Source organism: Perissodus microlepis, chromosome 8, assembly GCF_051167445.1.
Source record: "Perissodus microlepis isolate ML-2025 ecotype Zambia chromosome 8, ASM5116744v1, whole genome shotgun sequence".
NCBI lineage: Eukaryota > Metazoa > Chordata > Actinopteri > Cichliformes > Cichlidae > Perissodus > Perissodus microlepis.
The window spans coordinates 565,001-577,082 of NC_140468.1; the positions used below are offsets into that span (position 1 = coordinate 565,001).

The 12,082-nt window shown below is 42.4% G+C and overlaps 1 protein-coding gene across 2 annotated transcripts; it reads left to right on the forward strand.

The window, feature by feature from the left end:
• The first annotated feature begins 367 nt into the window (after nt 1–367).
• Nucleotides 368–12,080, forward strand: LOC146380963 (microfibril-associated glycoprotein 4-like). Of its 2 annotated transcripts, none has more exons than XM_084936916.1 (6): nt 368–4,886; nt 5,062–5,107; nt 8,782–8,940; nt 9,026–9,064; nt 9,179–9,275; nt 9,360–12,080. In XM_084936916.1, exons 2-6 carry the CDS (start codon nt 5,102–5,104, stop codon nt 9,554–9,556), a joined length of 498 nt encoding a protein of 165 aa, XP_084793042.1. In that variant the 5' UTR covers nt 368–4,886; nt 5,062–5,101; the 3' UTR covers nt 9,557–12,080. The 2 variants fall into 2 exon arrangements, with proteins under 2 accessions (XP_084793042.1, XP_084793041.1); XM_084936915.1 differs by having other exon boundaries at nt 4,777–4,900.
• Nucleotides 12,081–12,082: the final 2 nt, after the last annotated feature.

Consider the following 12,082-nt stretch of genomic DNA (forward strand, 5'->3'; position numbering starts at 1 on the left):
CACATGAAAACCAAAATAGTTCCAAACGCCAGATCTGAATGAGGGTGGGGGAGGTTCAATTTGCCATGTTGCAAGGAGAGCTTAACTTCTGTCTCGCTAGCTTGCCCTGCGCTCAGTGAATCTGCGTTCGACTACTCCGCCTAGGCTGCGCTGTCGAGCGCAGATCCACTGAGCGCTCAACACAGACAGCATCGTCAGAAGGAAAGTTGATAAAATAAATTAAAAATTTTGTATTGTTCGATACATATGCGTACCGAACCGAAAGCACTGTATCGAACGGTTCAATATCGATACGAGTATCGTTGCACCCCTAATATATACATATATATATATATATATATATATATATATATAGATGTGTGTGTATAACTAGACTTTATGCATATTATGTAAGGTGTGGCTATATAAATATATGTAAAATATATGTGTATATATGGTTATGGACAGGCATGCAATGTAGTGACAAGGATTGAGAAGAACTAATATTGCATATGAGAAATATTGCACATAGAAACTACCATGGTGTATTGTACGCTGCAGGTAAGGAAGGAAAGTAGCCTTGCAGGGAAGGAAAGACCTGAATCTCTCATGGTTGGGGGTTGGGGGAGGGTGTGTTTGCACAACAAAAGCAGGAGAACAATGGAGCTGAAGACCTGTGAAAATCTCAGCGGGGTGCCAAGAGGTGTTAGGGTCAGGGGAATTTACGCAAATTTGTGCAGGGCTAGTAAATCTAGTAGTAGGGACTTGCACCAGGGAAAAAAAGGCTCAGTAATTCTAGTGTTAAACAAACTCTGGAAGTTTTCTTTCCCATCAGTGAAGAAGGTAAATATGCGTGTTTGAAGACTAACAGGATATGGAAGAGATGCTGCAATGTATTTACTTTCAAAGCTGTTTTTGAGCTGCTGTCTAATTTATTTCCTCGTACTCTTCACGACCGACTGATGGACTGTTTGTCCTTCGCTGCAGCACCTCCTCTACATCCTGTTCATCTGCAAACACACATATTTAACTTCTTCACAGAAAACTTTCCCATAAGTCTAAGTATTAAACAAAGACAATACAAGAAAACACAAAATAAAGACTTTGGAGTGGCCTAACCAAAGTCCTGACCTGAATATGATTGAGATGCTGTGACACGACCTTAAAAAGATGGTTCATGCTGGAAAAACCTCCAGTGTGGCTGAATTACAACAACACTGTAAAGATGAGTGGAGCAAAACTCCTCCACAGCTATAAAAGACTCGGTGGCAGTTATCACAAATGCTTTATTGCTGCTAAGGGAGGCCCAACCTACGGTGGCCCCTAGAGACAAATCATGTACAAACTCCAAAACATTTACAAATTCCAAATAGCACGCACAAACTCCAAAACACGTACAAAATCCAAAACACATGCAAACTCCAAAACACGTACAAAATCCAAAACACATGCAAACTCCAAAACACATGCAAAATACAAAACACATGCAAAATACAAAACACATGCAAACTCCAAAACACGTACAAACTCCAAAACACATGCAAAATACAAAACACATGCAAACTCCAAAACACGTAAAAAATCCAAAACACATGCAAAATACAAAACATATGCAAAATCCAAAACACGTACAAAATCCAAAACACATGCAAACTCCAAAACACAACGGAAGTGCTCCAGGACGCTAGGGGCAGTGTTGAGCTCGATTTGCAAAATAAAAGTTTGTTGCAAACACATGGGCTGTATGGGACGGTCTAGTCTCCATGGCGCTGCCCAGGTTGCCTAGCAACCAGGGCTGGACTGGGACAAAAAATCGGCCCGGGCATTTTGACTAGAGACTGGCCCACCAGGTATTATAGGAAAAACCATAAATCCTTTGAATGAAAACAAACGCTGTTGTCACAGTGATGTACACTGTCTTGTTGGTATATATGTATCAGTCTAATAAACTTAAACCTACACCATCCTCCCTATTCTGGTATTCTAAACAGTACCCAAAAGTAGACTGCTCGGTCGAGTTAACCTCCTGAACTATCTACAACACGTGGTGAAAACCTGAAATTAAGACAGAGAAGACTAGAGGTGAGACATGATCATTACTGATTACTGATGACAGATTTAGTGATATTTTCATAAACCATTCATTTGCCACATCAATAAACAGCATGGCAGGGCAAAATATTTTTTCTAACATGGCAACCTTTAAAAAGTGAAAGGAGACAGAAAGACAGGTGAGAAAGAATAAAACTTAACTGACTTTTTGATGGCATTTTACACACAGTACTGGTACAGAATCTAGAAAATGTGGGAAAATACTGGCATCATATACAGTACTTAGCTACTTCTGAAGAAATTATGATGGGACCCTAAAAAATTACTATGTACAATAATGGATTTCTATACATTTGACATCAGATGAAAACATTTGTTGTAACATTCAGATAATTATTTGTTAAAAGCGAGACATTTTAAATGAGAATAAGAAAGTATTTCTTTGTGCCCCCCTCTCCCTGTTAATGCCCTACCTGCCCCCCTGGCAAAACTTTGCTAGATCCGCCCCTGCACAGTTACCAGCTGTCAGCTACGGATCATTGAGTTGCCTTCCCAAGTTAGTGTGTGTCAGAGTATGACGGTGCAGTTCGTGTATACCCGCCGGGGTTGGTGTTGACGGCTGTTTCTGTGGTTTTCCCGCAGGTGGAAGAGTGGACCAGAACAGCAGCACGCACGGGGTGTGCGAGAACACAACAGCAGGGAGCACGAGCACAGACGTCGGAGGGCAGCACACACACACACAGGAATCAAGGGAGCAATGGGGATTTATTGTGTTGACAACTCTCATTGTAAATAAACGCACTGTTTGCACACAGAGCTCTGCGCCTGGGTCCTCTTTCCCCATATGCCCACGGTCTGCCAGCCAGACCATGACAATAAGAGACAAATGTTGTTCCTTCAGTATGTTGGCATTACTAAATTTGGCTCATTGCTTACATATATTTATAAAAAGAAAATGTCCGAGCTGTGATAACTGTTTCTGATAGAATGAAGAGTAGACTGATATATGAAATATTCCTTTATTGGGTGAGAAAATCAGACCATGTCATAACTGCTTTAAGTCATACAGAATAGATATCAGAGCCTTAAACAGGCTGACTTCTGCTAAATGGGTCAAACTGGGCAGAAAGTCTACAAACACATAACATCCTTATAGAATATGATGTAACACTATAGATCAACTTACCTCAGAATATATAAAGCATATAAACAATTACAGCAATATGATGCAACAAACACAGCAGCTACTGATCCAAAATACTCAAAGCTTCATAGAACTGAAACAAACATTTATTTTTAGCTCCATTCTGCTGCTGATACAGACTTTAGGTTTCTGAACATTAAACTTGTTGCTGCCTTTCATAGTGTGTAACTTGAAGGCCCTGAGTACTTTCTCCCACACTGAAAACACTGAAATGATAACATTATTTGAACATGAAAACCATCATTCACATGAAAACCATGATAGTTCCAAACACCAGATCTGAATGAGGGTGGGGGAGGTTCAATTTCGGGTAGCGTTGAGGCAGTTGCCATGTTGCAACGAGCTTAGCTTCTGTCTTGCTAGCTTGCGCTGCGCTCAGTGGATCACTCGACACTCGACATTGCAGCCTGGGCGGAGTAGTAGAATGCAGATCCACTGAGCGCTCAACACAGACAGCATTGTCAGAAGAAAAGTTGATAAAATAAATTAAAAATTTTGTATTGTTTGATACATATGCGTACCGAACCGAAAGCACTGTATCGAATGGTTCAATATCGATACAAGTATCGTTGCACCCCTAATAAATATATGTGTTTGAAGAGCAACTGGATTTAGAGGAGGTGCTGCAGTGAAGGACAAGCAGGCCATCAATCAGTCGTGAAGAGTAGGAGGAAATAAATTAGACAGCAGCTCAAAAACAGCTGATAGACTCTTTGTTTGAAATCGAATACGTGTGTGTGTCTGTGTGTGTGTGTGTAAATAGCCAGCCTGCTCTGCAACGTTAGGCCATGAGCAGTGGTTACAGAGTTTACTAGCACATTATCAACACCATGATGTTGTCTGGTGTAATCGACCAAACAAAGGGTCACTTTTCTCTGGTCATTTTTCTACCTGTTCTTAAACTTCTGCCATCAGATAAATCTGAAAGTAAAAGTATGCTGCTTGACTTGGATGCTGCTGTTAGGACTGTAGACCTCTGTTTAAGTTTTCCAGTGTGGGTGCTGATGTTGTTGCCAGGTCCACATTTCCACATCCATGTGGAGTTGGTGTGTCTGCTGAGCAAGTTTGGCGGCTGGCTTTCTCCTAACTATGCCCACCACAAAGAGTGCTCTAGACCCTGAACACCAGCCATCAAGTCAATCAACAAGAGACAAAAAAGTACAAGACACACTGCCCCAATCCTGCCGAAACTATACCACAACTCAGTGGTAGCCCCGCCCCCACCTGAATAGCCCACCACCCCAAATGGCCTGCAGGTTCCCCAGAATTAGGCAGAAATGCTTGAATTCTAAATTTACACCTTCAAGCTTCACTCACTGTGCCCCACGTCTTCATCTTTGAAGTCTGTGCATCACAGCAGGAAGTATCGGAGGCGTTGCACTGAAAGATAAACACTCATGTAATTACTGGGTGGATCAGCACATATATTAAATGCAAATAAACCTGACGTGCTTTGTGCTTTAGCCTGAGAACATCCTGGTTGTGTTTTTTTGGGAAACTTGAAGCGTGTAATTTTAAACAGTGTAAAGGGTGGCGTGACTCTGATGTGTCTGCCCTCCTGCAGATATAAGCAGGGACTCTGGGAGACTCTGACACACTGAGGGAGAACAGCCGTGTGGTGTCTCTGAAGCGTGTTCAGCTCCAACTGCAGGTGACTTCACACAGGTATCTGTAGTAACGTAGCAGCAGCGCTTTAATATTACTGCCAAATAGAGTGTATGAAACTTTCAAGATATTTTAAGCAGACATTGCTGTAAATGCGTTAAACGCAGATTAGATTTAAATGATTGAATGAGGTGATCCTCACAGTAATCCTTTCCTTTCAGATCTACATCAGCAGATACTAACTCCCACAGAAATCTGACCATGAAGGTAAGTTTGTGACCTTAAATATTTCTGGTTAAGTATCAGTGTAGGAGTGAGTGGTGGTGACCCTCCTGACCCTCCAGACCACCTCGGTCTGCTGTGATCGCCTCATTAAACAGTGTTGATACCTAAAACTCCGCCTTCCTTCTTGAATGTGTCTGTTTGATGACTTTACCTGAGCAGCACTTTCACTATCAGAGCCTGATGCCAATCATGTAATTAAGGAAGGGACACAAATTATACTGGATATCATTTTAAGAAGTACTAAAGTAATAATACATAGAGAGTGAATAACTTTATGTAGAGTGTATGTCATTTTAAGTAGTGAAGAACTTAGGTGTTTTACATGAAAGGGGGCAGAATTTACACGTAAATAATTCAGTAATTTAACAAGTTCTTTAAGTACTATTGTCCATGATGTAAATATATAAAAACTGTGTTTCTGTGTCCTGTTTTGTCTGTATATGTGTGGTTTTTTGCTGCTGATACAACCAAATTTCCCCTTGTGGGACAATTAAAGGATTAAAGGAGTATTCTGTTCTATTCTTCTCTAAGTAATTTTTAGCAGTGTGTGAATGACTTCATGTTGAACTGCATACACGTGCAGCGACTGCATGATGTAGACGTTTAACATTAACTTATGACATTTTTATTATTGCACAGATGTTGCAACAATCAAAGATCTTCTTCCATTGCATAGAAAACTGTGAGCAGGACTGTTCCCCCTTTACGACTTAGCAAAGAACAGTAGGCTGATTAATGGATGATAAGAATGTAAAGTGAAACGTTAATCTACTACACACTGAGTCTGTGCTCCTAAAAGTATTTACACTGGCTTTTGTTCCAAGAAGTTACTCTTTACTTAAAGTACTTTCTATTTACAGTAGAATTATTTCTTCTTCTTGTCTCTGTTCAGGACATACGTCAGTATGGTTGTTTCAGTATGCTGCAATAGTTTTTAGTAGTTATAGTTTCTAAATTATATTGTTTATCTGTGATTGATCTGTTATTGATTGCTGCTGGTCCTGAGGGCAGATGACACCAGAGCAAGTACTGCAGTTTTGGTGGGACGGGTCTTGTGCCGAACTAACACATGTGGACTTTTGCACAGGTCACCACATTTTAACACACTGGGTCACCTCAGGTGTCACAGGCCAGTTATCTAATCTGTGAATATTCGAGCTAATCCTTTATTTATTTTATTTAGTTTTAATGAGCCATCAGTGTTTCATTTATCATCGAAGGTCTCAGTGGTAAACTGTGAACCCGACAAGTCTTTTTGTAGTTTGATCTTTTTCACACGTTCATGTTTTAGTTGATGTTAATGACACTATTTCGTGCACTCTTTACATAATAACAAGAATTCACCTACACACACTTGCCCGGGTTACTTTCCGTGCTCCAACAATCTCAAGCAGAAGTATGACGACGTTTCAGTTCAGTACAGTTTTATTTGTAAGGCACCAAATCACAACAGCTGTCACATCGAGGAACTTTATATTGAAAGCTAAACACAATACAAACTGATCAGAGCCCCTGTGGCTTCATAACGTTGGGCGTGTTGAAGGAGACGTGCACGTCGCTTCAGTTTGTCGCAGATCAAAGTGAAATGAATTTGATTGTGTTCCAGTTTCTGTTTTCAGTGTAAAAGACACCTCGTAAAACATGAACACCTCGTTCATAGTTTTAGCTGCTGTAACTTTACGGCTTCAGTCAGTGGTTTAGTAGGTTTGAGCTTAACAAGCTGCACATATAAAATACAGCAGCAGAGAATCTAAATGACATTAAAAACATGCTGTAAATAAAAGAATCAACGAAAACACGGCACCTCCACCCAATGTTCCCTCTAAGCTGCGCACTGCTGGCATCTCTGCGCACAGAAAATCTGCGTTGCTAACAAAAAAAAATCGAACCAGAATTGAAATTAAAATTAATAAGTTAACAATTCTGTTTTGCAGTGTTAGTCAGTGAGTGACTGGCTGCTCCCGTATGGGAACGATGCCACCTTATCCCATAGTCCAGCCAATGATGCGATTCACACTCGTATATACGCAGCTAATCAACGTCGCTGACAGGCTATGACAGCGTCCTTATGTGCGACACCGGTGTTTTAGCAAAGCGGCTGATGTGGAGTGAAGCCACGTTAATGACAACGTGTACAACCATTGGAGATGTGAGCAGGACAGACGAACAACTGACGGGAAAAGTGTGGACTTTATACCAGTTTTTAAATTGTGTTGATCGGCCACGTAAAACCAGAGTTATGATAAAAATATCTGCAATGTTTGGTTTTCTTCCTGAATACTGTCGTTGTTTATATTTACTGCGGGAAGAAACGGTAAAAACTGCGTTTTACAAGGAAAACGCTCGAAAGCCTGTGAGCAAAAACAACACCAAAAAACCTCCACCCTTTCCTATTGGTGGAAAAATGTATCATGTCGACCAATCAAAACATGGCATTTAGTTGTTTAGGGAGGGGGAAGTTTTAGGAGTGACGGCGTGTTTGAGATGCGAGAGATTTGCGACGTTTAGCACAAATCTTGTGTAGTCAGTGTGTAGTTAGTGTGTAGTTAGTGTGTAGTTAGTGTGTAGTGTAGTCAATAGTTTTGTTGTGTGTGTCAGAACAATGAGGCGACTGCTGAATGTTACAGGTGTCACAGCAGTGATGCATCTGCTGCTGTCAGGCCTGCAGGTATCAGGCTGTTGTTCTCCTTCATCTCATAGTGGACAGAAATTATTTTTGGAGTGGCACAAATAATTTGTGTGGCATCAGATTTGATGCAGAACAGCTGATTGTTCTGTAAATAGTTTGAAATGTTTGTTTAAAAACGGCTTGGCTGCATTTTTAGGTAAACAGCTGCAAAAAACTTTGTTGTTTGCATAACTCAGTTACTTTTTTGAAGAAGTAACTATATCATTAACTGCCCAACATTGGTCATTATTTACTGTATTTTGCAAACAGAGTTACAGACTCTCTCCCAGACCACAGACTCATAATACAGTCAGAGCTTTATGAAAAAGAAAGAAATAAAGTTGTGTTTTCAAAATTGGAGTTCAAGTTATTTTTCCTTCCAATAGTGTTAACATAACAAGGCTTTTTTTTTTACATTTTCATTGTAAGTGGGCTAAAGCAGTTAATTAAAAGTATTCTAACATAAATGCTGTAATTTGATTACTTTAATAAACATGTAACTTGGATGGATTTGATGCCGGCGTGACCACAGTGCACACGTCTGCTGTCGCTCACAGTGGTCCAAGGGACGCTCAGGGAGTTTGTGCGTTCGCTCAGACACATGAAACATTAGAGGGAACTTTGCCTCCATCTTAACTCTGAACATAGCCTGCTCCTGAGGTCTGTGCCACCAAGCAGGATTTCCTCTTATCCAGGTAACTTAAGCCTGGATTGTCTGGGGATGGTTCGTAATGGTTCTTGTTCTGTGCAGGTCAGAGATCAACAGGAATACGACAATATAACAAAGCATGAACTCATTTTACAATGAAAGGCAACAGGACTATACTAAGAAGTGAGCACAGAGAGGGGGGTTTGGCTGAACCACACCTGTGCAGACTAAACAAGACTTCAGCACAGCTGAGAGGCAAAGCTGAGGGAGAATCACAGGCTTGTTGAGCTTGGTAGGAAGTGAATATTGTGTAAATGAAAGGCTTCTTCTCTGTTCCAGCTGCCAGCGGTCTTCATCGTCCTCCTCCTCGCTCCTGCGTTGACCAGCTGCACGGTGCTCATCCGGCCGAGGGACTGCAGCGACATCTGCCGCCAGAACAGAAGCCAAAGCAGCGGCGTGTACACCATCTATCCCCTTGGAGAAAGGTCTGCGGTGCAGGTACAGTCCACCCTCTCTGGGACTCTGGGTCCTGTTCATGTCCACGTCTTTAAGCAGCTAGAGTGTGACAGGTGTTTGTGTGCAGGTGTACTGTGACATGGACTCAGAAGGAGGAGGCTGGACGGTGAGTGCTTGTAACTAAAAAGTGTCAGCGCGGGAACATTTAACAGGAGCACTGCTGTAAATCCAGATCTGTGCTCCCTGAAACCACATGTGTTTTTGCTGCCTCCTCCCCCAGGTGTTCCAGAGGAGGATGGACGGCACGGTGAACTTCTACAGACCCTGGGATCAATACAAGATGGGCTTTGGTGACGCTGCTGGAGAGTACTGGCTCGGTCAGAGTTTTATTGATAATGATCTGCAGCTCTGTACCAAACAGCCCTGCATGTTTCTGACTGTGTGCTTGTGTGTGAATGTAGGTCTCAATGTGATCAACATTATGACATCCAAGCAAAAATGTGAGCTGCTGGTGGACATGGAGGACTTTGAAGGGAAGAAAGTGTTCGCTCGTTACTCTTCATTTAAGGTGGATGCTGAATGTGACGGATACAAACTGACTGTTACTGGATTCAAGGACGGAGGCGCAGGTGAGTGGAGTGGCACAGGGTCAGTGTAGCATCAGAATAGAATAGAATAGAATACGCCTTTATTGTCACTGAAATGATTGGTGCTCCACACCAACTGAACAGGAAAGAATAACAAAGAAGAGGAATGGGTAGAATGGAACAGGTGGTGGGCGGGGTTTGAGGGGTCGCCTGTGAGTCTCTGAGACAGGAGGATCTGGCGATGGCCTCCAGGGGTGTCAGAGGGCAGCCAATGATATTGTGGGCAGTGTTAATGACCCTCTGTGCAGCCTCCCTGTTCTCAGTTGTGGCCCCTGAGTACCAAACACCAGGCAGGATGATATGCAGACGACACCCAGCTCTATCTGTCCATGAAGCCAGATAACACACGCCAATGAGTTAAACTGCAGGAATGTCTTAAAGACATAAAGACCTGGATGGCCGCTAACTTTCTGCTTCTTCAGATCAAACTGAGGTTATTGTACTCGGCCCTGAAAATCTTAGAAATATGGTCTCTAAGCAGATTCTTACTCTGGATGGCATTACCTTGGCCTCCAGTAACACTGTGAGGAACCTTGGAGTCATGTTTGACCAGGACATGTCCTTCAACGCACATATTAAACAAATATGTAAGACTGCTTTCTTCCATTTGTGCAACATCTCTAAAGTTAGAAATATCCTGTCTCAGAGTGACGCTGAAAAACTAGTTCATGCATTTATTACTTCCAGGCTGGACGACTGTAATTCATTATTATCAGGAAGTCCTAAAAACTCCCTGAAAAGCCTTCAGCTAATCCAAAATGCTGCAGCAAGAGTCCTGACAGGGACTAGAAAGAGAGCAGATTTCTCCTGTTTTGGCTTCCTGTTAAATCCAGAATTCAAAATCCTGCTCCTCACATACAAGCTCTTAAATAATCAGGCCCCATCTTATCTTAATGACCTTGTAGTACCATATCACCCTATTAGAGCACTTCGCTCTCACACTGCAGGCCTACTTGTAAACTCAGCGGTCCTGTTGCTCTATCTTCACCTGTAAAGCAGGAGTGGGGTAGGCGGAGGTTTACCCTGGTGCAGGTGTGCTGCAGCGGTCAGTCGTAGCTACTCGGTGCTTGCTCGGAAGTTTAGGGTTTTTTTTCGCTGTAAAAATAAGTTTTCTTCCCACGCACAACGGACACTAATGTTTTTGTCACTTTTTATGGAATCAAACTCAAAGTAAGGTCAGTACTTCCACGCTTTAAACGCTGCACGCTCACACTCTCTCCGCACTCGATATATGATCCATTGTTGATCTGCACACAGCTGCTGTCACAAACGTAGCACTTGCTTACGTCACTGTCATGAGACATTCTCGCAAAAAAATCACGGTTTTAGTAACGCAGTAACGCAGCGTTCCTACAGGAAAGTAACGGTAATATAGTTACCGTTTTTGCAATAGTAATCCTTACTTTACGCGTTACTTGAAAAAAGTAATCAGATTACAGTAACGCGTTACTGCCCTGATTATTTAAGACCTTGTATGTGAGGAGCAGGATTTTGAATTTATATCTGACCTGTCAAGACAGAGATCACGAAAAATACCAGAGCAACAAAAAAGAAAAGTTGACCAAACGTAATTCCAAAAAGATGAGTTTTATTTGTTTTTTAAAAGAGAGTGAGTCCACAGATCTTTAGCTCAGAGGGAGAGAGCTCCACACTCTGTGGGTCACAGTGGCAAAAGCCTTGTGTGCTGATCACATGACCTCACACAGGGCTGTAGAAGTTCAATAATGTAAGCTGGTGCTGCTCCATGAAGAGCTAAAAGTCAGAACCAGAATCTTTAAATGGACTCTGAATTCAGTGGGGAGCCACTGCAGCTGTATTGACAGCACCACCTGTGAGTACCTGGAGGATGCAACAGGACTTAATTTAGCAATGTTTCTTAAGTGATCAAAGCAGGACTGAAGCAGAGATTTGACATGAACATCCAAAGTAAGGCGGAGTCAAACGTTACCCCAACGTTCCTGATAGACGATTTCACAAAAGGGGACCAAGAGCTTTCATTATCTTAGGCACAAATCTGTCAGGAGCACATACACATGCTTCAGTTTTTCCTTCATGAAGTTGGAGGACATTGTCAGCCATCCAGCCTTTAATGGGGTCTACAGCTTAGAAACGTGGGTGTCTCTGCTCAGCTGATGGGAAGGAGCAGCTGACATGGATGCCTCCAAGGTCAGGCGTTTTTGGCACATTGACTGGGAGGAGACCCTTGGACAGACCCAGGACGTAACGGCTGGTTTGAGGAGGCCTCGGGGTCTGACCTGGAGAAGCTGGAGGAGGTGTTGGTTTGTGGTCAATCACAATAACCTGTGAGGTGATGAGCCCATGAGTTTAGTCTGTTCTGACTTCTCCCCCTGAGCAAACATCTCTCAGTGTAGCTGCTAACAGCTCCATAAGTGTGAGGCTGAGGCGAACATCCTTTCAATGGAGAATAAATCAAAGTTCTCCGCTGCAGCTCCAGAGCCACACATTTTTCTCACATGCAGAAAGATGCATGTCCTGGTCCTTTGACAAGGACTGTGCCAAACTTCACATGGGGGGGG

Coding starts and splice junctions, on each gene's coding strand:
- LOC146380963 (XM_084936916.1), top strand. Junction 8,941..9,025: donor GAGAAAGGTCTGCGGTGCAG/GTACAGTCCACC, acceptor GTTTGTGTGCAG/GTGTACTGTGACATGGACTC. Junction 9,276..9,359: donor TGCTGGAGAGTACTGGCTCG/GTCAGAGTTTTA, acceptor GTGTGAATGTAG/GTCTCAATGTGATCAACATT.